Source organism: Armigeres subalbatus, chromosome 3 (genome assembly GCF_024139115.2).
Source record: "Armigeres subalbatus isolate Guangzhou_Male chromosome 3, GZ_Asu_2, whole genome shotgun sequence".
Classification (NCBI taxonomy): domain Eukaryota; kingdom Metazoa; phylum Arthropoda; class Insecta; order Diptera; family Culicidae; genus Armigeres; species Armigeres subalbatus.
Genome location: NC_085141.1, coordinates 304,922,174 through 304,945,914, shown reverse-complemented (window position 1 = coordinate 304,945,914; position 23,741 = coordinate 304,922,174). Strand labels below are relative to the sequence as shown.

The window sequence follows — 23,741 nt, the reverse complement described above, 5'->3', positions numbered from 1 at the left end:
GTCGATCCATTGGAACATGTTGTTCCCGGGCCTGGAACAGTACCTCTTGCGTAGCGTGGAGCTGGTCGTCGATTTCTTCGGGTGTGATCAGATGTCGCTGGTAGTCGATGTTGTCGTCCACGCACATTTGGAACCGGTCCTAGTCGACTCGATGATAGTTTCGCCGGGACAGCTGATGCTGATTAACCGAGGAGCGCACTTCCGCCACTAACGGATAGTGATCTGAGTTGAGCTCCTGTTAGACGACCGGCTGCGAGATGTGGTCATTTATGTTTGTACATACAAGTCGATAGCGGGGCCCTCCTTAGCCGTGCGGTAAGATTCGCGGCTACAAAGCAAGACTATGCTGAGGGTGGCTGGGTTCGATTCCCGGTGCCGGTCTAGACAATTTTCGGTTTGGAAATTGTCTCGACTTCCCCAGGCATAAAAGTATCATCGTGTTAGGTAACTTGGCTTAGAAACCTTAAAGTTAATAACTGTGGAAGTGCTTAATGAACACTAAGCTGCGAAGCAGCAATGTCCCGGTGAGGGATGTAATGCCAATGAAGAAGAAGAAGATACAACCGACAGAAGACATACTTCGACACCGATGGCCTCGATGACATTCAGCTGGAAGCTTGGCAGCAGGCGACACTTGATGTTGTAATGAAAAACGATAGCCACACTACCTCCCCTGGTTGGCCGGTCGAGTCTCACGATGCGAAAGTCCGGGATGTAGACTTTCACCTCCGGTTTTAGGTGCGTTTCGATGATGAATGCCACGTCTATTTCTTTCTTGAGAAAATCCTTCAACTCGATGGATTTGCTCTTGAGTGAGCCAGCGTTTCAGTTGACCAGCAGCCATTTTCGATGATGAACATGCCAAGAGTGAAGACCTGGTCAAATAGGGTTTTGCAACCAAGCAGCCGAGTGGGGAGCTGAGAGAAGATCGGCATCAGTTGCTCCGGGGTGTAGAGCGGAACAGATTCTTCCGGTGGAACAGTTTCGTTCTCCGGCTGCCGACGGAATCCAGAAGGAGAGAGCGATGAGGCGAAAGCTTAAAAAAAACAGACGAACTAATTAAATCAACAACACGTCCGCTCGTCTCAAAAGCTAGCCGGTCAATTGGTCGCGGATCTTCGATGAAAGGTTTCTGTTTCAAGATTGTGTTGAGTTCATTCTCTCGTCAAACATGTTGAGTAAGTTTGAGTTCGCACGTGGCTTTAGGATCTTTCGGATGAATGACCAACAACAGCTCTGTGGTATTCCGGGACACCTACAAGTGTAAACAGCTACCACTTCAGGTAGTCGTCGTAAACATTTATTCAAATGCAGTATACACCTCGCAAGTACACACATCTATAATAGGGATTCAGTGGTACAGAGAGCCAATCGTAATTGATTGTAGAATAAACGAATAAACGATTTTCTTCTAATTCTAAATTTTATCGTTTGGCACGACAGTCACAATTAAACGAATTGCAATTTTGATTCAGGAATGCCCCTGAAAAACCTTGTCACAGAGATCATTTCAACATTGATAAGAGGCTATAAATAGTATAGTAAAGGTAGATAGAGAGTATTCACGTTGCTTCGAGGTTCGTTCGAGAGGATTTCATAGCAATTATAGAGCAGATAGGGAGGGAGGCCACTAACGCTACACTACTGATACTTGCCGAATACCGCCATTACTTTCCTCCGTCGCTCTGGATGATGATTTTGTTCTTCTCGCGGGTCACCTTGGTCAGTGACGGGCGGGACGAAATCTGCAGCTGTTTGAGATTTTGCTGCGGGATGTCCGATTGGGCGAATATTTTGCGCTTGTCGTTGTGGTACCGCGTCAGGACCTGTAGCTTCGAGAAAAGTTTGTTCTTGGTGCGGTCCTTCTCGGTAGCGACTGCAGCCGAGGCAGCTGCCAGCGGTTGGACCGAGGACGCCGCCGCAACATTTGCTTTGAAGTGCGCGGCAAGGTGCTTGCTGTGCGAGTGTGAGGCCACCGGTTCCGAGTCCGAGTCCAAGGCGGACAGGTGGTGATGATGGTAACGGCTTGTACCGGGACTGAGGACCAAATCGCTGGTCGGGGAGTATGGATGCAGAGCGTTATCTGGGATGGAACTGCCGATGGAGGCCGATGTATCGGCCGCGAAGTGACGCAGCATCAAATTTAGTTTGGTTTCGTGCTGCTTCTGAAGAGCGATTATAGATCGCTCCTTCTCCAGACGGGTTTGGCGAATTGCGTTGGTTAGGATCTTCTCCTGCCACTCCCAAGTGTCCCGTTCCCGCTCCAGGCTGATGAACTGAACTTCCAACTTCTTACTGTTCTCTTTGAGATCAACCACTTTCTGGAAGTACTTGTACAGCAGGGTTCGCATCTCATCCGTCGAAAGTTTGTTCAACCGTGCCATCAACATCTGTTCGCCTTTTTCGCGCTGCAAACTTTCGTCCGTGTCAATGCTTTTTCTTCCACAGATGAGCTCATTCTTCATTTCGATAGCCGCATCAATCGCTTCGATGGCTTCGTCACATTCGACCAACTTTCGTTCTTCGTCGAACGATGGCATCTTATCTTCACGAATTTTCTTGTCCAAACTACACCTCTGCTCCAGCAGATGATCCCGCGTTCTACGCAGATTTATAATCTCTTGTCGCAGCGAATCTTTCTCTGACTTTTTATTAACATACTTTTTCAGATTGCTTGACTTTTCCTTTAGCACGTGTTCGATATGTGAGATTCTTTCATTCATGTTCCTAATCTTACTCTTGCCTTCGCTAATCTCCTGAATGGCACTGATTTTCGACGACTTCTCCTTTTTCACCACCTCAATTTCCTTCTCGATCGTTTCCTTTTTATCCAGCTCCTTTTTGAGCATCTTTTGGAGCACCTCTAGCTGCTTCTGCGAATCCTTGATAGATTGCTGCAGCTTTTTCTTTTTGTGACCAGACTCTCCGGCAATATACCGAATCGAATCCAGGTCTTTCAGTCTCTGTTCGAGATGGGAGGTCTTCCCTTTCAGGTGATTGATCTCTTTCTTGTCCGCTCCGTTAACGACGGCCTTGGTCAGCTGTTTTTTTGCCTTTTCGTATTCGTCCTCTAGATTACGCTTCTTTTTGTTAAAGCGAGACTTCGCCACGGAGCGTGTTTCGCTGTTCTCGATCAAATCCGTAATGTATTTCTGTTTGAGCGAAATTGTGCGTCTGATTTCTTCGATTTGAGCGTGCAGGGAATCGATTCCTGCCATTGTGATGCGCAGATTGCTATTGAGTGTGTCCAATCGTTTGCTGTTCACTGTGGGAGTTGGAGCTAGTGATGTGGTAGAATTACTTCTCAGTTGAGACATCAGCGACAGCTCATTGCTGCTGATAGAATCCGCATCATAGATGGACTTCCTCCGCGCTGGATTGTGCATCGGAGCCAGTTGTTTCTTCTTTTCCTGCTTACGAATTTCCTCGTTCATATCATCGACCATCTTGGGATGAGCTTGAAAGAAATCTTTGTACTTTTCGTTGATTATGTTGTTCGTTTTGAGCTGAAAATTTTTCATGTAACCCTGGATTCGATCAGTCATGTCTGTCATATGGGTACCGATGTCAGACTCACTCTCGTTATCCGAATTGCATTGCTCACTGGTGGTATTGATTTTGCTACTGGTATGCATCGTGTCCTCTCCTTCGTCGATTTCTTCGATTGGCCCCAGACAAACTCTCACTGGTGGATTTCCAGCATTGATGCTGATATCGGTTGAACTGAAGCAGTCGTCACATTCTGCTTTTAGGTAGAGCCATTCCTCGATTTGGCTTCGTTCCTGCTGACTGAGCTCGCAGGTGCTGAAGATTTTATTGAACAAACTCTCAGCGTTCTTCAAAAGCTTTGCCCACTGCTGTGAGGCAAAATACAAACCATCACAATTAGGCTGCGCAATTCCTGCCGTGATATCCTCGTTCAAAGCCACGGCCGGTACGTTGTTATCCGAAAAAGTGTTCATCACTACGTGATTCACTATTTCCTGTGCCTTATTTCCAAACTCCAGATTCCTAATTCCATTCTCTTTTTCCACATCTTTTATGCAAAGAAGCATCAATGTTTGAGCCCTACCCCCAAAAGAATCCTTTAGGAAAGCAGTCAATATCGATTCATTATAATCATCGCTTCTTTTGTGCACAATGTCCTCCAGCTTTCTTAATCCAGAATCCTTCAAAACGTTTTTTCCATCCACCATCTCTCTTTCCGTTCCACACAAATCGCAGAAGCTTATTGTCGACTGGCGATGCTGGTTCAAACCATTTAACGCCGTCCACTGCTGCTCCAGGATCAAACTCAATATATTATGATTGTCCGGGTTCCGGTTGTGTAACCCCAAACTGAGCAGCCCGTAAATCTCCTCGATCGTAAAACACTGCATCATGGCCACTCCCAGCAGGTCAACCACGTCACCGTCACTGGTAATCTCGGTCCACGCCACCCCCACCGAGTACATCCGCTCAGGATGTCCTCCCAGCCGGCAAAACAGATCCCTCACAAAGCACAGCACAATCCCCTCGCAGGCCCCTCCATTCGCATACAGTGTGAAACTTTTGGCACTTTCCCGATCCCCGAACGAAACCACCGAAAAATCATACCCTTCCAGTACCATTTCCGTCACGCCGGCCATGGTTTCAGCGTAGATTTCTCGCGGGTCCGTCTCGCCGCGAAAAACACGCGAGAAGCGGAATTTCCGACCCGCGGCCAACACCAGCTCCTGGTGGTCCTCTTCTTCTTCATGATCCGTTTGAGTTCCATCCCTAGGCGGTACGGCATCGGGCTTTTCCGGTGCGGAAAGCTTTACCACCACCTTCAGCGGAATGTCCATTTTGGTTCTCGCTGAAAAACGAACTACTTAGCCCCCGATTTGTTACGGAATTACATGAAAAACTTACCATTTGAAGCGAAAATTCACAGAGCAAACTTGTAGAAAATTTTAATGATGTTTTTATAGTAAGCGCAGCGCAGTTTTTCGATTTTCTCCTGCGTAGCTGTCAATAAATTTGTTGCGTTGAAGCGTTGAATGAGGGATGTCCCATTTGACATGCAACATTCCGAATGAGTGCTCGTTTAATGTTGTGCATCAAAACATTCTGCCGAGTGCCGTGTCGCGCGCAGGTGTCGCACACAGTCGGATCAAAAACATGCTGCGCTGCATGGCAGATAAAAAATCACAGTGGTTCTAACGCAACTTTTCTCGGTTTCAAGCAAGGTCTTCTGTATACACTGAGCTTAATGCTACGTTTTGACAGGACAAAGGAGTAACAACTCAGTTGATTTCAATTGACTTGCCAAAAGTTGAACATGTTCAACTTTCTTTTCACCTTTACCCAAGGGGTGGGACGCTGAGCACACTTTAAATTGTGTTCACTAAAATATTTGTGCAACGGTGTGCCACAATGTGCCACATTTCTTGTTTGACAAGAGTACTGAAAAATTACAAAGTTTGGGAGCACTGTTTGAGCATAAACATTTGAGATCAGCTGATTCCTGTCAAACATAGAAAGAATAAAGTCAAGCATAGTTTTTCATAACGACGTATGCAACAATTATGAGGATTCGAGAAATCCTTTGCAGAAAGTTGGCAAAACTTTTTTCTAAAACTGTATAAAAACTAAATCTTTTTCAATATTTTTTTCCGCTGGCATGCATCAATACATGGCACGTAATAAGCGGGCTTCACGTCATTGCTCAGTTAATTCGAATTCCCTGTGAAAAACGATACAATTATACATACACCGGTATGCTGTATATCCGTCGCTGTACATTGGTCTGTTTTCCATAGTGCACGATTGACGCAACTGCAGTTTTGTTTTGTTTTGCTTTTTTTGGTACATAGGTCGCTCTTAGTTTCCATATGTTAAAGCGACGTATGTAACAGTGAGACTTCAAAAATAGAAAATTCTACATACGTCGATTCGTAAAAAGATTGAATTAAAGAATTTTAGGAACTAAAATCAGTAAAATCGATGCGTATTATATAAAGTCGCTTGTGATTGTCATGCTGAATTAAAAATCTCGTTTTGTTTACTTTTGTTACATACGTCCTTATTAAAAATTATGCTTGAAGTAAATTCTAATTTTGATCGATTCACCGGAGTGGAAAAGGGAATGGATCAGGTGAAAATTATTATAATCCACATCAATGAATTCAACAGCTGATTCAACATCCCTTGGAAATAAGCCAAAGGGAACAATTCACTGGGAACTGTATTGGCGCTTTGATGTTGCATGAAGAAGAAGAAGCAGAAAGATGATAATCGAAAAAATTTCCACGGGAAACCATACGAAGAAGTTTTTAAAACTCTTCTCAAAAATTCTAGAAGCAATTTAATTAAAACGGTAAGCAGTACAGGGCTGGACTTTTCTTATACTGTGTACTAAGTGTAATATCACAAAATTAAATGTTGAATAGGAATATTGTGTTCATTATATAGTAGAAGAAAAGTCCAAACCCGTACTGCTTACCGTTTTTAATTAAATTGCCTTTAATAATTTTTAAGAAGAGTTTTAAAAACTTCTTCGTTTGCTTTCCCATGGAGATTTTTTTTCGATTATCATCTTTCTGCTTCTTCTTCTTCATGCAACATCAAAGTGCCAATCGCAACTGATTGAGCTAGCACCTCCTCGCACCAAAATCTTTCAATATTGTACACACAATATTCTGGCTGCTGGTGCAGACGAAAGAGCCATTCAAGTCTATCTAACCCGAAAAAGACGACACATCCCGCAAAAATTCTTTCCGGAAAATCTTGTGTCATTCCCTTCGGGTGCTGACAACGGCCGGCATGATCGTCACACATATATATATATATATATATATATATATATATATATATATATATTAGAGTGGGGCGTCATGGCCATTTTTTCAAATCAATGGTTTTTCGAAGCCATTCTGGGTCCTGAACAACTGTGCAGAATTTGGGACCGATTGGTTGCTTCCTCGCTTTCCGCATCGCGTTTGAAGTTTGTATGGAAATTAGTATGGGAGAACGTATATTTTTGCATTTCTACTACTAGAGGTTTCAGTTCATTGTAAACCAAGTGGCACATTGCGTTAAAGTATAACCCAAAGGATGCCGAAAAACTTTGCTGAAGAAGGCACGTTGCTGGCACGTCCACGAAAAAAGTTATAACGCTTCGAACATTGAGTGTTCAAACCATATGCAAAAAATCGTTTATTCTGCCAGCACTGCCGTACTACGTAAACCAATAATTTTACTGAGTGTTATTTCAAAATAATTAATCTTATAGGGCTTTAGAGCTAATGGGAGCTATCCGGAATTATTTCACAAAGAAAAAAATCCGACAAGAAGGAAGATGGGTTTTGCCCTTCGATAATCATACGTTGTCCGGTAGTGCTGGCAGAAACATTGATTTCTTGCATATGGTTTGAACAATCAATTTTCGAAACGTAATAACATTTTTTGTAGACCTTCCAGCTACGTACTTTCTTCGGAAAAGTCTTTCGGCATCCTCCAGACTATATGCTAACGTATTGAGTCACGTGATTGATGATAAATTGAAGCCGGTAAAAGCAAAAATGTAAAAAAGTACGTTTTCCCATACTAATCTCCATGTAAATTTGAAACGCGATGCGGCATGCGAGGTTGCAACCAATCGAGCCCATATTTTGCACAGTTGATTGGGGTCCCAAAACGATTCAGAAAAACCTTGATCTCACTTGATCGGACGAAGTTTGCGTTTTTTCATATAACTGCGCCCCACTCTAATATATATATGCGATATGTATTTGCAATGATTTCCTTAACTTCCTCTTTCATTGCTTGTGAAAATCATTATTTATGAACCAGCAGCATATTACATCAACTTAAATAGGCGAATTTCACAAGGAGCTTCAAGGTCGATCATCCCGCATAATAAAAAACAGTTTGTGAAGTGGCTGCTATGATTCGCAGTAATCAAGTCATGTTGTTACTATTCATATCATCATCCATTTATGCTGTGACTTTATGTTCATTTGAAACGCATATTATACACGATTTCAATTTACCGATACTACTTATGGTTAACACACTATAAAGCATTTCTTTACAATTTTTTATTATATATATTAGAATGGAATTAATGAGCAAACGTCACAAGCGCACAACGAAATTATTTCTGGTATGGTACTGGGTGACAAAAGTATCGAGTGCCATCAACAGCGAAACATGTCAACGGGCTGCTACGCATACATCATCTAATTATATCTTTGGATAATAAAATTACCACTTGCTTTCAACTTCTTCAATAAGTGTGTGTATAATATCACCGCCGAGTAGTAGTCATGACACCAGTTGCAAAAACAACAGCCCGGCCGGTTTGTTGGAGTTAACATTTTTGAGTTGAGTTTTTCATTACAGTTTATTCTCGGTTTATTTCAAGTTTTTGTTGCACCTAAGGAAAAAAAGGTATGTTTATGCTCGTGTAAAGGTACACATGAACAATCTTGACTGAATACTTTGAACTTGAAAAGTAATAACAAATAATTATTTTTAGATCCAAAATTTACATTCGCGTAGATCCAGAATCTACATCGCCCGATTATATTATTAATATTCTCCATGCGAACTACTAATAAAATATATATCCAAATAAACTTTATGTGTGGTCTCGAATAAGCAATTATTTAATTTATATGTGGTTCTATATCGATTATATTAGGGTGGAGCTATTGCAAAAATTTATAACGGCGACACATATATCTTATATAGATATTTTTGGCAGTGTAGCTCTCTTTTGACAACTATATCTTAGCTTGAGCTTAGCTTATCGATGGCTCTACATTCCAACTGGAACTTCAATTCGTACCACCCAGGAAATAAATAAGGTTTTTTCTTTACGTGCAAATGTAGCATGATAGGAGCACTGTGATATGCAACAGCTACGCAACTTCATCACCGGGCAGTCCCTCGTTCGCATGCAACACTTCCAGCCCTCTTCGCGCACACACGCACACCCACCCACAAAACATTAAACATTATGCTGCGGGACGCCTGCTGCTTTGACAGAACAGCCGTAAATAGATGCTGGAGTCCGTCGCAGGAGATCGGAAGTGTTGAATCCGTACGTCGCGTTTCGAACGAATTTTCTCGGTGAAAAATAGTGCAAAATCGGCCAATAGTTGCTAATTACGGTGCGTAACGGTCTAGTGCCGCCTACTTTCGCTGGTTGGAGTCGCACAAGGTGAGTTTTCCGAGTGAAAAAGCGAATTTTCCACGGGTCCCTTTCACGGATGTGCGTCCATCATGGAAAATCGTGTCCTGCGAGACAAGTATGGGGAGTGAAAAATTTTCCTCCCTCGATCAATAAATTAGAATGAGGTTTTTCCTGGTTTAAATTCGGATTTGCACTATGAATGGGTGATTTTCTTGCACTTTTTGGGGTGATATTGTGAATATTGATTAATATAGCGTTGATTTTTCGTGTTTTGTTCCAGGATTAGGTGGTGCCCCAATTGGTGATTTTTTCTCGGGGGGTTGGCTCTCGGTAGCACCCTTGTCTTGACAGTCAGTTGAGGAGCAGCAAGGATAAAGAGGAAAAGTGTCGAGGTCTGTTTTCCACACCCTACTGCCGTCGTCGCGTGCGTCGCGCAACCGTACCAACCGCCGGGCCGTCGTTCTTTTTATCGTCGCCGCCGTCGTGAAGAACTCAATCGCGTGTGTGTTGATCCCGGCTCTTTTGGGAAGCATCCACAGGAAGCATCAATCTTATACCGTCTCCCCTTTGGGGCGATATTTTGCGGAATACGTGTGAAGACAAAGTGCTTGTGAAGGGTAAAAAACAAATAATAGCAGAAGAAAAATTGTGAAGAGAGTCGGGCTGAGCCGACAGTGCAGTGAACAGCTTGGAATAATTTAATTGGACCAAACCCTATAGCGATAGTAGTTGGACGACTGGAGAAGTGGTCGTCAGATTCCGCGATGACGAGTCGGTGCCGTGCTGGTGATACGGCGACAATGTTCGCACTAGTGTGTATGGTTTTGCTAAGTGGCTTCAATTGCTTCAATGGTGAGTATCAGCGGTTCGCAATTGTGTTTCTGAATTTGACTCACGTCGATTGATAAGCGTTCGAGTTTGTTTTTGACTGTTCAATGTAACTTATTCTATCGATAGTTTGAAATGAAAAAAAAAAATTGATTATTGCTCTTATTATTGTTTACGTACGAACGCGCTTTCAATCCAAAATTAATGCATATTCGCATTTTTGTCAGCAAAATCAAATGGTAAAACTTTTTGAACGAATCGGATTCGTTCAAAAATTTTAATCGTCCGTGAATATATACCGAGCTGTGCCCTTATTCCGTTCACCTAATTATTATAATAGCGATGCGCTTTGGTAAGAACAGTTTGTAAAAATAGTTGGGGACCATTTTCTTACTCTTCATATAAACAAAAAATAATTTGTATGGGAAAAATTCGTAAAAGGGGGGAGGGGGTCCGAAAAACCAAAAAAAAAAAATGCTTACGTAATTATTCAATGACCCCTTGTAGTGAGCAGAACTCCTGTGCACAATCTTAGGCAACCATGCGTGCGCTGAACCGAACTGTGTGCTTGGTCAAGTCCTTTTTTCATCTTTCATGGCGGCGTGGGCTGATTTTATGCATTAAAAATTCTCCGAATTTTTTCGGAAGCTTCCAAGCGCTCCCCCGGAAGTACTCCAGGAGTTTCCAAGGAGGTTCATCCAGAGATTCCTCTAGGAAGAATTCTTTCGAGTTCCCAACAATTCCTCCAGAAGTTCATTCAGGAATTCCTCCGGAAGTTCTTCCAAGAATTCCTCCGGAAGTTCTTCCAGGAGTTTCTCCGGAGGTTACTCCAGGAATTCCTCCCGAAGCTCATGCAGGAATTCCTCCGGAAGTTCCTCCAGGAATTTCTCCGAAAGTTCCTCCAGGAATTCCTCCGGAAGCTCCTCCAGGAATTCCTGCGGAAGCTCCTCCAGGAATTCCTCCGGAAGCTCCTCCAGGAATTTATCCGGAAGTTCCTCCAGAAGTACCTCCAAGAATTCATCCGGAAGTTCCTCCCGGAATTCATCCGGAAGTTCCTCCCGGAATTCATCCGGAAGTTCCTCCCGGAATTCATCCGGAAGTTCCTCCCGGAATTCATCCGGAAGTTCCTCCCGGAATTCATCCGGAAGTTCCTCCCGGAATTCATCCATAAGTTCCTCCAGGAATTGCTCCGGAAGTTCCTCCAAGAATTCCTCCGAAAGTTCCTCCAAGAATTCCTCCGAAAGTTCCTCCAGGAATTCCTCCAGAAGTTCCTTCAAGAATTCCTCCGAAAATTCCTCCAGGAATTCCTCCGAAAGTTCCTCCAGGAATTCCTCCGGAAGTTCGTCCAGGAATTCCTCCGAAAGTTTCTCCAGAAATTCTTCCGAAAGTTCCTCCAGGAAAAACTGTATCATACTCCAACTTTCATTTAAAACCTATCGCTCACAAACTGGGTCTTTTATGGCTAGCTTTACGCCTGTTGAGCTCATCATTACAAAATGCTTGAGCTTGATCAGCTGATAAAGGCACGAAGGTCAAAGGTCTGGAGTTTATCATGCACTCAGCTTCCGCTAACATTGTAGTGAACGCACTGTTGGTACACTACTCAGTGCCACCTTGACCGAGCGTACCATCCTCTCTCAGCATCCTTCCATGTGCGGAGCTTCAGGCGGATTGAATCTGCACTGGGTATGGGTATCGGTGAAAGCGCTGCTAATTGCCATATTCAGTTTACTAATTTCTGCAACCAGCTCCCTGCTTGCCCGATGAAATTCGTCCCATTGTCCATAAAATTTTCTCGTTAAACTACGCTTGTGTTGGCGAGCAAGATGCACCAAATATTGCCACATCCATTACCATCCTGTCCAACGGGTAAATCAGCAGAGTCTCGCTTCAAGTAAAGCAGAGGGCTGCAATCTTCTTTGCGTACTAAGATTTGGTGAAACATTTCTTCAATATCTGCTGTAATGGCCACTTCTCGTTCGCGATTGGAAAACATGTAACAACGGTGTCAACAAGTCAGGACCCCTCATCAGCATTGTGCTGAGTGACACTCCAGTAACTGTGGCCGCTGCATCCCAAACAAGTCGCACCTTGTTCGTTTTTTTTGAGATTCTATACAACCCCTAGGTGTAGAAACCACGTACGACGTGGATTGAATCGCCGTAGCTCTTTGGTTGTAGCTTAAGCGAGTAGCCTTTCTTCTGGTAGTCGAAAATTTGTTCTCGAACATTTTCATATAGACCAGGATTTTTTCGTTTTTCCAAGCATTCCATTCGTTCAATTGCCCTCAGTATGAAAAGTCATCGTACTTCCACAAATGGGCAGTTTCAAAACGTCGACAAGGTCTCCTCACAGTTGAGGCTTTGAATGTGGGCAATGCCTGCTACTCTTCTGATCCTTTAACTTCTTAACAACTTTCGATGCAATTTGATGCAGGGACAGTTAGAGTGGGATAGTCACGACAGGGATTAAGCATTGGATTTTGTAACTGAGTAGGCCTAGCCGCAGAATACGCTGCATCCCAATTCGAACGCCCACCCACAGGAATGTTGATCTCTGTCTCGTAGAAGCTTTGGTCTCGTAAACAAACATTTTGTGAACGCGGCTTAATACCGCCTAGCATAGCATCACTTACTGGATTTCCACAAATGTCTTCTTCTCCATGAGTCTCTGCATGTCCCCCAGAAGAAGCTTCCGGATTCCTCATAGCGCACATCTGGTTTGGTAACGCTGACCTTGAATCTGATTCTTGGTGATCCTGCCGTATCTTGTAACGACCGTAGTGTAGCTCCATTTGACGAAAACTTTCCAGCTCCTTCTCTCGCTGCTGTAGTTCCTTTTGTTGTCGTCTGATAAGATTATCTTGATCTTCATTCCGACTTTTCCAGCGCTGTTCCAACTCAGCTGTTTCACGTTGCTTGCTTCGAAGTAGGAGGTATTGCTCCTGTTGTATCTTGATTTGTTGCTCGAGTACTACTCGGTTTTTCCGGAGCTAGCCGTAATATCTCTGGCAGTCTGACCTGCCTAACTAGAATGCTACAACAACTCAGAAGTTTTTTTAAACAAGCTACTTAGTATCTCTAAAGTGTGTAAAATATCGAATCATAAGTCTTGTAAGACCAGATATTGTTTTAAAGAATTGTCTGTACAACTTTTTGTAGTGTGGGCCCTCAGAGATTTAAGGGAACTGTGTTGAAGGTTTATTAGAGCGCTAAAAAAATATTCACTCTACATAGGGGAGACTGGGTAGACTTGATCCCCTTTTCTGATTTCCGATGTATCACAGCCAAAAATAAATAAACATACGCGATTTCCACACAGACTCTCTAAGAAATAAAGTATTTAACTTTTCTGATGTATGACAGTCCTTAAATTATTGTTGTTATTGATACACAATCGATTTTTTGGAGTGCTGTCAAATATCGACTTTTAAAATATGCGGGAGAAATTGATCTCTCTCCAAGAACTTGCTTTGATAAAATTAGAAAGGTGCCCTCAGATTTTAAAAATATTTTTCCTTCAAAATACGTGCAATTTTTGAATTGCTGTGCGTATACGTGAACGATTTTTGTAATTGAATTCGATAGCACATGCAATTTTAAAATTTGGAGAGACTTGATCCCCTTTTTATGATATCTACGCAATAAATAATTTTTCCTGCCAACACTTCATCAAATCTGTCAAATCTACAAAAAATTAGAAGCCAGAGAACAGATTTATTTTTTTTTTTTTATTTTTTCGCCAAATTTGTGTATGGGTGACTAATGGGGGATCAAATGTCCCCATATTGAGGCAATAACTTCAAATCCAAATATCCTAAAACTTTGATGGAATGTTGACATTTTCATCAGTAAAAATCATTAAGCACATTTATGGCTTTGTGCTGTGAAAAAACGAAAGCATTTGGTCATTGTTATGAAAAGTTATTCAAATTTTGCGTAGCCACTAAAAAAATCTTTAGATAGGTCAAAACATACAAACCGACCTGCGAAATAAATAAGGATGTCAATCCAAAAAATTACTCACCACATAAAGGTCATTTATCTATACTAATCTATACTAAAAAATACGCTAGAATAAAACTACTTTAGTTCTCAATAAAACAGGGGGTGATCAAGTCTCCCCGGGGATCAAGTCTACCCACCTTCCCCTACTGTCGTATGCCGCCTCGAACAGAACGTGGCTGGTTTGTGATTCTGTCTGCAGTGGTGATGTCCAGGTGTACCGATACGGAAGGCTGTGTTGGAAGTAGGTGCTGCGAATGGCCACATTCTTGGAGGCGTAAAACTGTCAAAATGCACGCAAACGTATCTATTGTGCTTGGCCCATAAGGATGGTGGAGCGGTCAATTTTAATTATTTACTGAATTACGCTTGTTGTATCCGTTGCATCGGAATGAATGAACTAAGAAGATAAAAAATGCTGTTACATAGTCGGTTTTTACCGTAACGGTTAGATATTTCACTGTTTCTTTGTCAAAACTCAATTAATAAATATATCTTTGAAACTTTTTGACCCTTCCTTCGGAAGTGTCTATAATTTCACTTTGTATGCGTTACGCAGATGTGTTACGTATTAATCTATCAAGAAATCTCGTGAATTATTAAATAAAATGTATGATATTTGAAACAAATTCACTTTGATATTGAAAATATAATTATAACAAATGATATGATATGGAATTATGCCTATTTTTCTTATTTGTTTTAAAGAAACAAATGATTTTAATTGAGGAACATATAGAAGCATGTACAAAAAAATCTCCTCAGAAAAGCAAAAACGTAAAAATTGAAAGGGATTTCAAAAATTTCTTCAGTGGAAGCTAGATAGCAAATGTGAGCATGTTTTGAGACACTAATAGACCACTTGTATGCATGTATGTGTGCGTATGTGTGCAAAATCTGAAATTTACTACCATAAAAATCTAGCTCATTTTTAAGGTATTGAACAAGTTTAGTTTTACCAAATTAAGCATCCATAAGGCGAAATATATGTTATTATTGAACGCTATTGAGTTTCGCTCAGATCAATGACTGATTTAGTTAGTTCTGGATTAATTAATATCGAGATCTCTGTGAATTACGAGTGCAATATATGCAACCAGCGTTACGATTGTTACTAACCATGTCACAATAGTTATTCAATCCGACGAGCTCCTTATAGATAGGCAGCATGAAGTACAGTACGTTATCATTCGTTGAGTTGTCACTCAATCCATGACATCCGCCTTTGGGTAGGCAATTATTTGTCACTTTCACGGTAAATCGCCGTGGGAAGCTGAGTAGTTTTATCTCGTTTTAAATACTGGAGACTGGAAAAAAATTCCTTATAACTAAGGAAGGGTCAAAATCTCACTGTAGGTGGATTAATCTGGGTTTTTATGGAAAAAGGTTGCACACTGCTCAGCAAGCACATGATTATTAACCTACTTCAAGAACAAATTCAAGAATACAAAAATGCAAATCAATCGACGTTTGAGTCACATGGATCGAAAATTCAAAAACCACTCAATTAATCGCTTTTTAACACCTTCCCCTTTCCAAATACAGCGGTTGAGGCGGCCTCCAAGGTGGACGACTCCAAGGGTCCCGTCTTCCTCAAGGAACCCACCAACCGGATCGACTTCTCGAACTCAACCGGCGCCGTCGTAGAGTGTAGTGCCACCGGTAACCCCCCACCGGAAATGATCTGGATCCGAAGCGATGGAACGGCCGTCGGCGAGGTGCCCGGGCTGCGCCAAATCCTCCCGAATGGTAACCTCGTGTTCCCGCCGTTCCGCGCCGAAGACTACCGTCAGGATGTGCACGCCCAGGTCTACGCTTGCATGGCCAAGAACCAGTTTGGATCCATCATTTCGCGCGATGTCAACGTTCGAGCCGGTAAGTTTTGAGTTCTTTGGGTTCCATCACTGCAATTGGTGAGGAAACCGAACAGAAAGGAACGTGATACGAAACATCTGCTCGGGCGATACAGGCGAAGGAGTGGATCAATGGAAGAAACGGGGATAAGTCCTTCGAAGAAGGTGAAGATCTGGGAGAAGAAGTGGATGATGTGCACAAGTGCAGATGCTGGTATGCGAAGAAGGATGCAAAATCAATTTATGTGTGGGGAGAAGAATCTGCTGCAAAAGTGCGGGGTACGGAAAGCGTGTATAATGGTCAAACGAAGTGCTGCTCTGCTGAAACAGTGTTGGTATGTCGGATGGCCGGCCCTGAACGCCGGTGCAAGCTCGCCGTGGAAGCGTTGAAGTGCATGTGCATGTGCGAAACGAAGAAGCACAAACATAGAAGAAGCAAAAATCGAATTCACCGGCAACAATAATAATATTATTTTTCACTTTTGGGCTAGTGTTCGTGTGCCGCCGCCGGTTTGCCTGGCGGAACCTATGGAAGATAGTGGAATGCAGTGGTGTATTAAAAATAAATCGACGTCGATCGTTGCTTTTACTGTTTTTATGTTGCTGATGCGGGATGCGTGGGATGCCGGTTTCTGCTACGATGAAGATGGAAAGAATGGAATCAGCTGGTAAGCTCGGCTAATAAGGAAGAAGCAGGGCAGAGTGTGCGTTTTAGTGAAATGGCACTGGGCAGTCTCCTGATGATGGAACTGTGTCGTCGTTCAGAAGAGGAAATGCAATTTTCTCTGGGTTGAACACGACAAGGTTGTTTATAATTAAATTTCAACTCAGTTGATTGGGTATCACAAATAGCAGTCGGATTACGATAAATATGTATGAGCATAATTCTACAACCGAGACTTAATTCAACGTTTTTTTTACTAAGCGATAAATCATTTCATTCTCATCATATTGTGTATTTAAAATAGAACCAAGCTTGATACATCAGGGACCTCAGTATTGGATATGATCTGTCGTCCTAAGCATTGTTATCCCAAGTCATATTTGGGCACGGCCCGTCTAGCTGCCTTAGCGGTTACCAGGAACATTTCTCAACAAAATTAAGAACTAGAATGGATTGCTGACAAGTTTAGAAATAATATCTGATGACCAGCAAATGTAAAACAAAACTATTGGAAATGATAACTCATTTGCCCTCTCCTTCAAACGTCAGGATGAGCTCAACTCGCAACAAGCGTTTGTTCCATTCTGTAACACAATAGGACATTGATCATTTACTATGCATCTAGAGGTAAAGCTGTTTCGTGGTGTTTTTGATTAACATAAATAATTAGTAAATCTACTATCTAGGCCAAAACATAGCCATCTGTTGTAATGGATTCAGCTTTACTTTCGAAATATACAAATAATCGCAGTTTGAAAAGTTCGCGCCGTACCTACCATCATATTTATCGCAAATAATATTGAACACAATATTTACTTTGTCCTTTTCAACTTTACAGATAGAGACGTGGGCAATATCGATAACAATTTATTGCTTGCATTTTTTTTTTTGCATTTTTCAGCGACCATATCATACTACGCACTGATATGAATGGTAAAAATATGCTTAGCACGGCAGTGATGTCTTTGCAATCTAGACCGCACAAATTGCGATAATTTTTCCAAATGCACATTTTTATCAGCGATGCTTTCATAGCCTTTCGGTTCAGCTTGATGAAGACAGGTAAAAAAACAGTTAGAGGCCAAGAGGGACATCTCTCCGCTTCTTATCTGGGACACATTTCTATCTTCTATTCTTGGCGTTGTCCTGCATAGTAGGTGAAAATGCGCGTTATGAACTGCCCACGAATCATTTTAGTTTTGAACTATTTACTCAACTTTACTGGTGATTTTTGCAAGAGAGATGTATATATATATCCGTCAGAAACTTGGAATGAAGAAAATCCATTCAGCCATTTTCGAGATTGTAAGATTGTTTAAAGTTCCAGAATTTAGTTTAGTTTTTACAGCTATTTTTGAAATTTCAAATTTCTTCTCCGAAAGTAGTGTTTTTTTAACTGATTTGTTGCTATAAAAGTTCTAATATTATGTTTAGATAGCTTTCATATTCTAGCATTCTATGGCCCTTATTATAGAATCCACTGCACGGTTAAAAGAAGCACATGTGTTGTCGAATGAGCGTTGCCTTATTACGGATTCCACATAAGTGACAAACACTGCAATTGTGGTTTTCACTTCAATTATACTATTGCGTCCGGCGTCACAGAGTTCATTTTGTCCCTTCACATTACATATGTGAAAACGCTGCCATCTGATGGAGATGAACGTGTGCAATGTGCATGAAAATCACTGTATTTCGACATGGTTAAAATAGGAGGTATTTAAAAAAAAATGCTTTTAAAACGTGTTTAACAGTGTTATACTGAAAACTTTTAAATACGTAGGGTAAGAATTTTAGAAAACTACATGGTAGGTTACTTACCATTATTATTTACCAGATTAAGGCCGGTGTGGCTTGTGCAATACATAAAAGTCTTCTCCATTCAGCTCGGTCCATCCATCGTCGCCAACCACGCAGTCTGCGGAGGGTCCGCAAATCGTCCTCCACCTGATCGATCCACCTTGCCCGCTGTGCACATCGCCTTCTTGTTCCCGTCGGATCGTTGTCGAGAACCATTTTCGCCGGATTACTGTCCGACTGCCCGGCCCACCGCAGTCTTCCGTTTTTCGCGGAGTGAACGATGGATGTTACGCAGCACAAAACTTCCAGTGCGCGTTGCTCCTCCACGAGCATCATCCAGTTCTCGTGTCCGCAGAGGACTACCGGTCCAAGGGTTTTGTAGATAGTCAGTTTGGTACGGCGGCGAACTCTATTCGATCGGAGCGTTTTTCGGAGTCCAAAGTACGTACGATTTCCTGCTATGATGCGTCTTCGAATTTCTCTGCTGGTATTGTTATCGGAGGTCACCAGTGAGCCCAAGTACACGAATTCTTCAACCACCTCGATTTCGTCACCACCGATGCAAACTCGCGGTGAGTGGCTCACATTGTCTTCTCTTGAATCTCTTCCTATCATGTACTTCGTCTTCGACGTGTTGATGACTAGTCCGATTAGCTTCCCTCTTCAGTCTGATGTAGTAAGCCTCCATCCTCTCAAAGTTACGTGCCATAATATCTTTGTCGTCGGCGAAGCCAAATAACTGGACGGACTTCGTGAAAATCGTACCACACGTGTCGATCCCTGCCCTTCGTATTACTCCCTCCAAAGCGATGTTGATTAGCAGACACGAAAGACCATCACCTTGCCGTGACCCTCTGCGCGTTTCGAAGGGACTCGAGAATGCCCCTGAAACTCGAACTACGCACATCACCCGATCCATCGTCGCCTTGATCAATCGTTTCAGTTTATCCGGGAATCCGTTTTCGTGCATTAGCTGCCATAGCTGGTCCCGATCGATTGTATCATATGCGGCTTTGAAGTCGATAAACAGATGATGTGTGGGCACGTTGTATTTGCGGCATTTCTGCAATACCTGACATACGGCGAACACCTGATCTGTGGTAGATCGTTCACCCATAAATCCCGCCTGGTACTGCCCCACGAACTCTCTTGCAATTGGCGTTAGTCGGCGGCATAAAATTTGGGAGAGTACCTTGTAGGCGGCGTTCAGCTATTTGATTGCGCGGTAGTTGCTACAATCCAGCTTATTGCTATTTTTGTAGATGGGACACACGACACCTTCCATCTACTCTTGCGGCAGAACCTCATCCTCCCAAACCTTGGTAATCACCCAGTGCAGCGCTCTAGCCAGTGCCTCACCACCGTGTTTAAACAGCTCTCCTGGTAGTTGGTCAACTCCAGGGGCTTTGTTGTTTTTCAGCCGGCCGATCTCCTCCTGGATGTCCTGGAGATTCGGAGCCGGAAGTCGCATGTCCTGCGCTCGTGCTCCTAGGTTCATTACCATACCGCCACCGTTGTCTGCCATATCGCCATTCAGGTGCTCTTCGTAGTGTTGCCGCCACCTTTGGATGTCCGCCCTCGTGCGGTGTTGCAGCAATCTCGCCCATGCTGCATTCTTCTCCTCAACTAACTGCTCACATTCGCCGTCATACCATTCGTTTCTCTGATCCGGAGCCACCGTGCCTAGTGCAGCGGTTGCGGTGCTTCCAATGGCGGATCGAAAATCTCTCCAGCCATCTTCAAGAGATGCTGCGCCTAACTGCTTTTCCGTTGGGTGTGCCACTTCCAGCTGCTGCGCGTAGTCTTGGGCTAGACTACCGTCCTGTAGCCGCCCAATGTTTAGCCGCGACGGACGCCTCCGACGCGTGTTTATCACCGTCGAGAGTTTTGAGCGCAGACATACTGCAACGAGGTAGTGGTCGGATTCAATATTCGCACTACGGTAAATGCGGACGTTCGTGATGTCGGTGATGAATTTGCCGTCGATTAGCACGTGGTCGATTTGGTTTTCCGTTACTTTATTGGGTGATTTCCATGTAGCCTTGTGGATATTCTTGCGGGGGAAGAAAGTGGTTCGGAATACCATTCCGCGGGAGGCTGCAAAGTTTATGCATCGTTGGCCGTTGTCGTTCGGTATGCAGACTATCTGGTCCGATGACCGGTCTATACATTTCCTCCCTCCCTACCTGAGTGTTCATGTCACCGATGACGATTTTGACGACCCGCAGTGGGCATCCATCGTATGTCTGCTCCAGCTGTGCATAAAACGTTTCTTTCTCGTCGTCGGGTCTTCCTGCGTGTGGGATGTGCACGTTGATGATGCTATAGTTGAAGAATCGGCCTTTTATCCTCAGCTTGCACATTCTTGCGTTGATTGGCTGCCACCCAATCACGCGCTGGCGCATCTTTCCCAGCACTATGAAGCTGGTTCCCAGCTCGTTGGTGGTGCCACAGCTCGATGCCCGCTTTTCCACACTTTCTGTCCTGTCCTGCAGATTTCCTGCAGCGCTACGACGTATCGTAGATTAACCTGTCGCAACCTGCGATGCCTAGCGACTTGCAGTTCCATGTTCCAAGCATCCCATCATGATCCTTTATTCGTTGCCGATTATATCGAGTTGGATTATCTTCCTTGTCGTTCGTAATGGTTGTTTTAAAGGTGGATTATTGGGCCTGCACAAAGCTCCTGTCTCTTCGGAGGGCCGACGTGTCAGGGCTGTTTGGCGTCCCACCTAACACCAGGACTTGGGCTTGTGCGCTTTGAGCGGCACACGGTCGCTTAGGCGGAGCCTACTTGCGGATACATGCAGCTTTTTATAGAGGTTTAACAGAGCCCACTGTCAAACCCCACCACATCCTAAGGGTTCTTTCTAAAAATACGTAACAATAAATTTTGTGATTTTAGATCCCCACCCTACCCCTCGTAACACTTTTTGTATGAAAGGTTTAATGTTTTTGTATGGATCGTAACACTCGGCTTGACCCCTCCCTCCCTACAGCGTTACGTAATTTGTGGAAGGCCCCTAAGCAGGCACCACAACTCGCAGATCGTCAAGCCCTTGGACATAGTCCCTGCTAATCGTAATAAGGCAATTTCTGGAAAATGAGCATCAGATTGAATCTTGCAAACATTAAAAGTGTTCAATCCTACAACATTCGGAATTATGTAAAGCAGTGGCCATTCCATAACTACAGTCTGCCTGTTCAAAGTATTCATACGTGTGGATTTTTTTGCACGTAAATGCATGTTAAAAGTATATTTTGATAAGTTTATGATAAATTTATTTCTAATTTGGACTGACAAAACATTGCATTGTTCTACTCTTGTGTCGTTGAACAGATGAAAAGTGAGAATACAAGATGCCACAGTTTGAAACTGGTATAAACGTTACTGGAGATTGAAAAAGATTGAAAAGTTGAGCGATCTTTGTGCTTCTAAATTTCACACGTCTATTGGTGAATTTATGATGATGCTTATGAGGAACATTACTCAGCATTCCAAATAGAGTTCAATTTGCTGCAAATGAGGGTTAAACAATCTATACCAGCAATCAATCTACTACGTCTGCCAACTTGCTGAAATAAATCATAATAAGGCAGACGACGAAGTAAAATGATCGCTTGCTAATTGGATTACGACTTCACCCTAACTACATTTTACTTACTTATGGGTCCTGTGCCCCTCCGGTGGTACTTAAAAAATCTCTATCCTGAGTAATGTCTAGCTATCGCTTCAACCTGTAGCCAGTTTAGATTTCGATCGACTTCTTTTATTTCTTTATTGAGGCTTCACCGCCATGGACTCTAGATCTGCCTATGCTGTGATATCCAGCTGGGTTCCAGTCTAATGCTTGTTTACAGATTTCGTTTCCGTCCCGTAGAGTGTAGCCGATCCAGCCATCCAGCTCCACTTCCGATCCCGAATTTCTGTTGCTATCTCCCTCTGGTGACAACGACGAAGGAGCTCGTTGACGAGGGAGCTGCCTGTTTTTCCAGATATTTCTCAAACTCGCAAAGGCAGCCCTTGCTCTCTTGATCCATGCGCCTATGTCAATCGTACCGGTACCGGTCGTCTTACGCCATTTGGCTACCAAAATATTGGGAGCTTTCAACATGCTCCACTAATTGCCCGGTTACTGTGAAACTGGAAGGGGTCGCCGTGTTTACATCCATCGCTTTGGTTTTCTTGACGTTGCTGACTCCGGCAACGTCGTTAAGCTTACTCTGCATATCAGAGCGCCGTTGAGCAAGGAGTGCAACGGCGTCAGCCAATTCGAAGTCATTCAGGTGCTCCTTAGCAGCCCGCGGTTTGGTTCACGGTCCATCGCAGCTACCAGAATCTCGCCGATTACGATGAGGAACAGTAACGGTGATGGAATACATCCCCAACTAGTGAATCGACTCATGGAGGTTTAACTGTAATAAGTCAACAAATGTGAGGTGATCGTTAGGAAAAGTGAAGGTGGAAGAGATTGTGTAATCCAGGGGCGACTCGTCCATACGTTCTACCTGTTCATGGAACAGGTAACCATTTTTAGGTCAGAAGTAAGAAATTAATGTCTTGGCAATTAATTATAATATAAAAATAATTTACAATGATTTTAACATCTAAACATCTAAAGAAACAAAATATTTCGTAGGCAGATCAAGTTAACGTCACATGCTTGGCGTACAGTCAAATACCAGCTAAATGTGTGTTTCTCTGAAAAACCACACCCCATCACATAGAAAGCTTTTGCCAGTCGTGCGATCTATAATAAAGAACCAACAGCAGCGCTGCCAGAAGTCAAATTTAAAGTTTTGCGCCATGACAAATGATTTGAAATAATTTCCTCCTTGGTATGCTCACTCGTTCTCCGCGCGCAGAGAACCAGCGTGAGCGTTGCCAGCTTTCTCCGTTTTCTCCAAGGGCCTCATACGCCTGTCACTGGCGAACAAAGCTCGTGTACTCTGCATCGAAGCTTAGAACCGGTGTTAGGGCGCAATCGTTAATGTGAACATTTTTATATTCGGTTAGTTATTGCAAATAAATTCTTTTTCCCAGTCCCTATAATCAAGCAGGCATATCAAGCATATCACATCGTTATATTGCTGCATGATTGAGTGTTTAATTTTGATAAAATATCGAAAACAAAAGTGTGCATAAAAATTGCCTCGCCATAACAAAAAGGTGGTAGTGAATTAACACTGTTGTTTACAGTTTAGAACCAAATCCAGATGTCGCACATGTTGGGGTAGGGATTCAGTGCTCCGCCTTCTCCCCCTGGTTTTCTCACATCATCCTCTTTCGCATGCGAAGCAAGCACGTTTAGATGCAAGTTCTGCTATGCGCGCAGGAGTCAAACCCGTTCGACGCGCTGCGAGAACAATCAACGACGCGACGCACCTTCGGTTAGACTCGATCGTAGTGTCGGGCTGTGCTTTGCCGA

General features: G+C 43.1%; 2 protein-coding genes across 2 annotated transcripts in view; one reads left to right on the top strand and one right to left on the bottom strand.

Annotated features, from left to right (window-relative positions):
• Nucleotides 1–1,237: 1,237 nt before the first annotated feature.
• LOC134225077 (kinesin-like protein costa) lies at nt 1,238–5,045 on the bottom strand. Its single transcript, XM_062704861.1, has 2 exons — nt 4,894–5,045; nt 1,238–4,837 (listed from the first exon to the last, which is right to left on the bottom strand). The coding sequence occupies exon 2, from the start codon at nt 4,824–4,826 to the stop codon at nt 1,668–1,670; it is 3,159 nt and encodes a 1,052-aa protein (XP_062560845.1). The 5' UTR covers nt 4,827–4,837; nt 4,894–5,045; the 3' UTR covers nt 1,238–1,667.
• Nucleotides 5,046–9,053: 4,008 nt separating this feature from the next.
• Nucleotides 9,054–23,741, top strand: part of LOC134225076 (cell adhesion molecule Dscam2) — a 246,615-nt gene continuing 231,927 nt past the window's right edge. Inside the window, exons 1-3 of the mRNA XM_062704860.1 lie at nt 9,054–9,190; nt 9,444–10,015; nt 15,541–15,870. Of these exons, the coding sequence (XP_062560844.1) occupies nt 9,928–10,015; nt 15,541–15,870 (418 nt within the window). The 5' untranslated portion in view covers nt 9,054–9,190; nt 9,444–9,927. The remainder of the gene's footprint in view (nt 9,191–9,443; nt 10,016–15,540; nt 15,871–23,741) is intronic.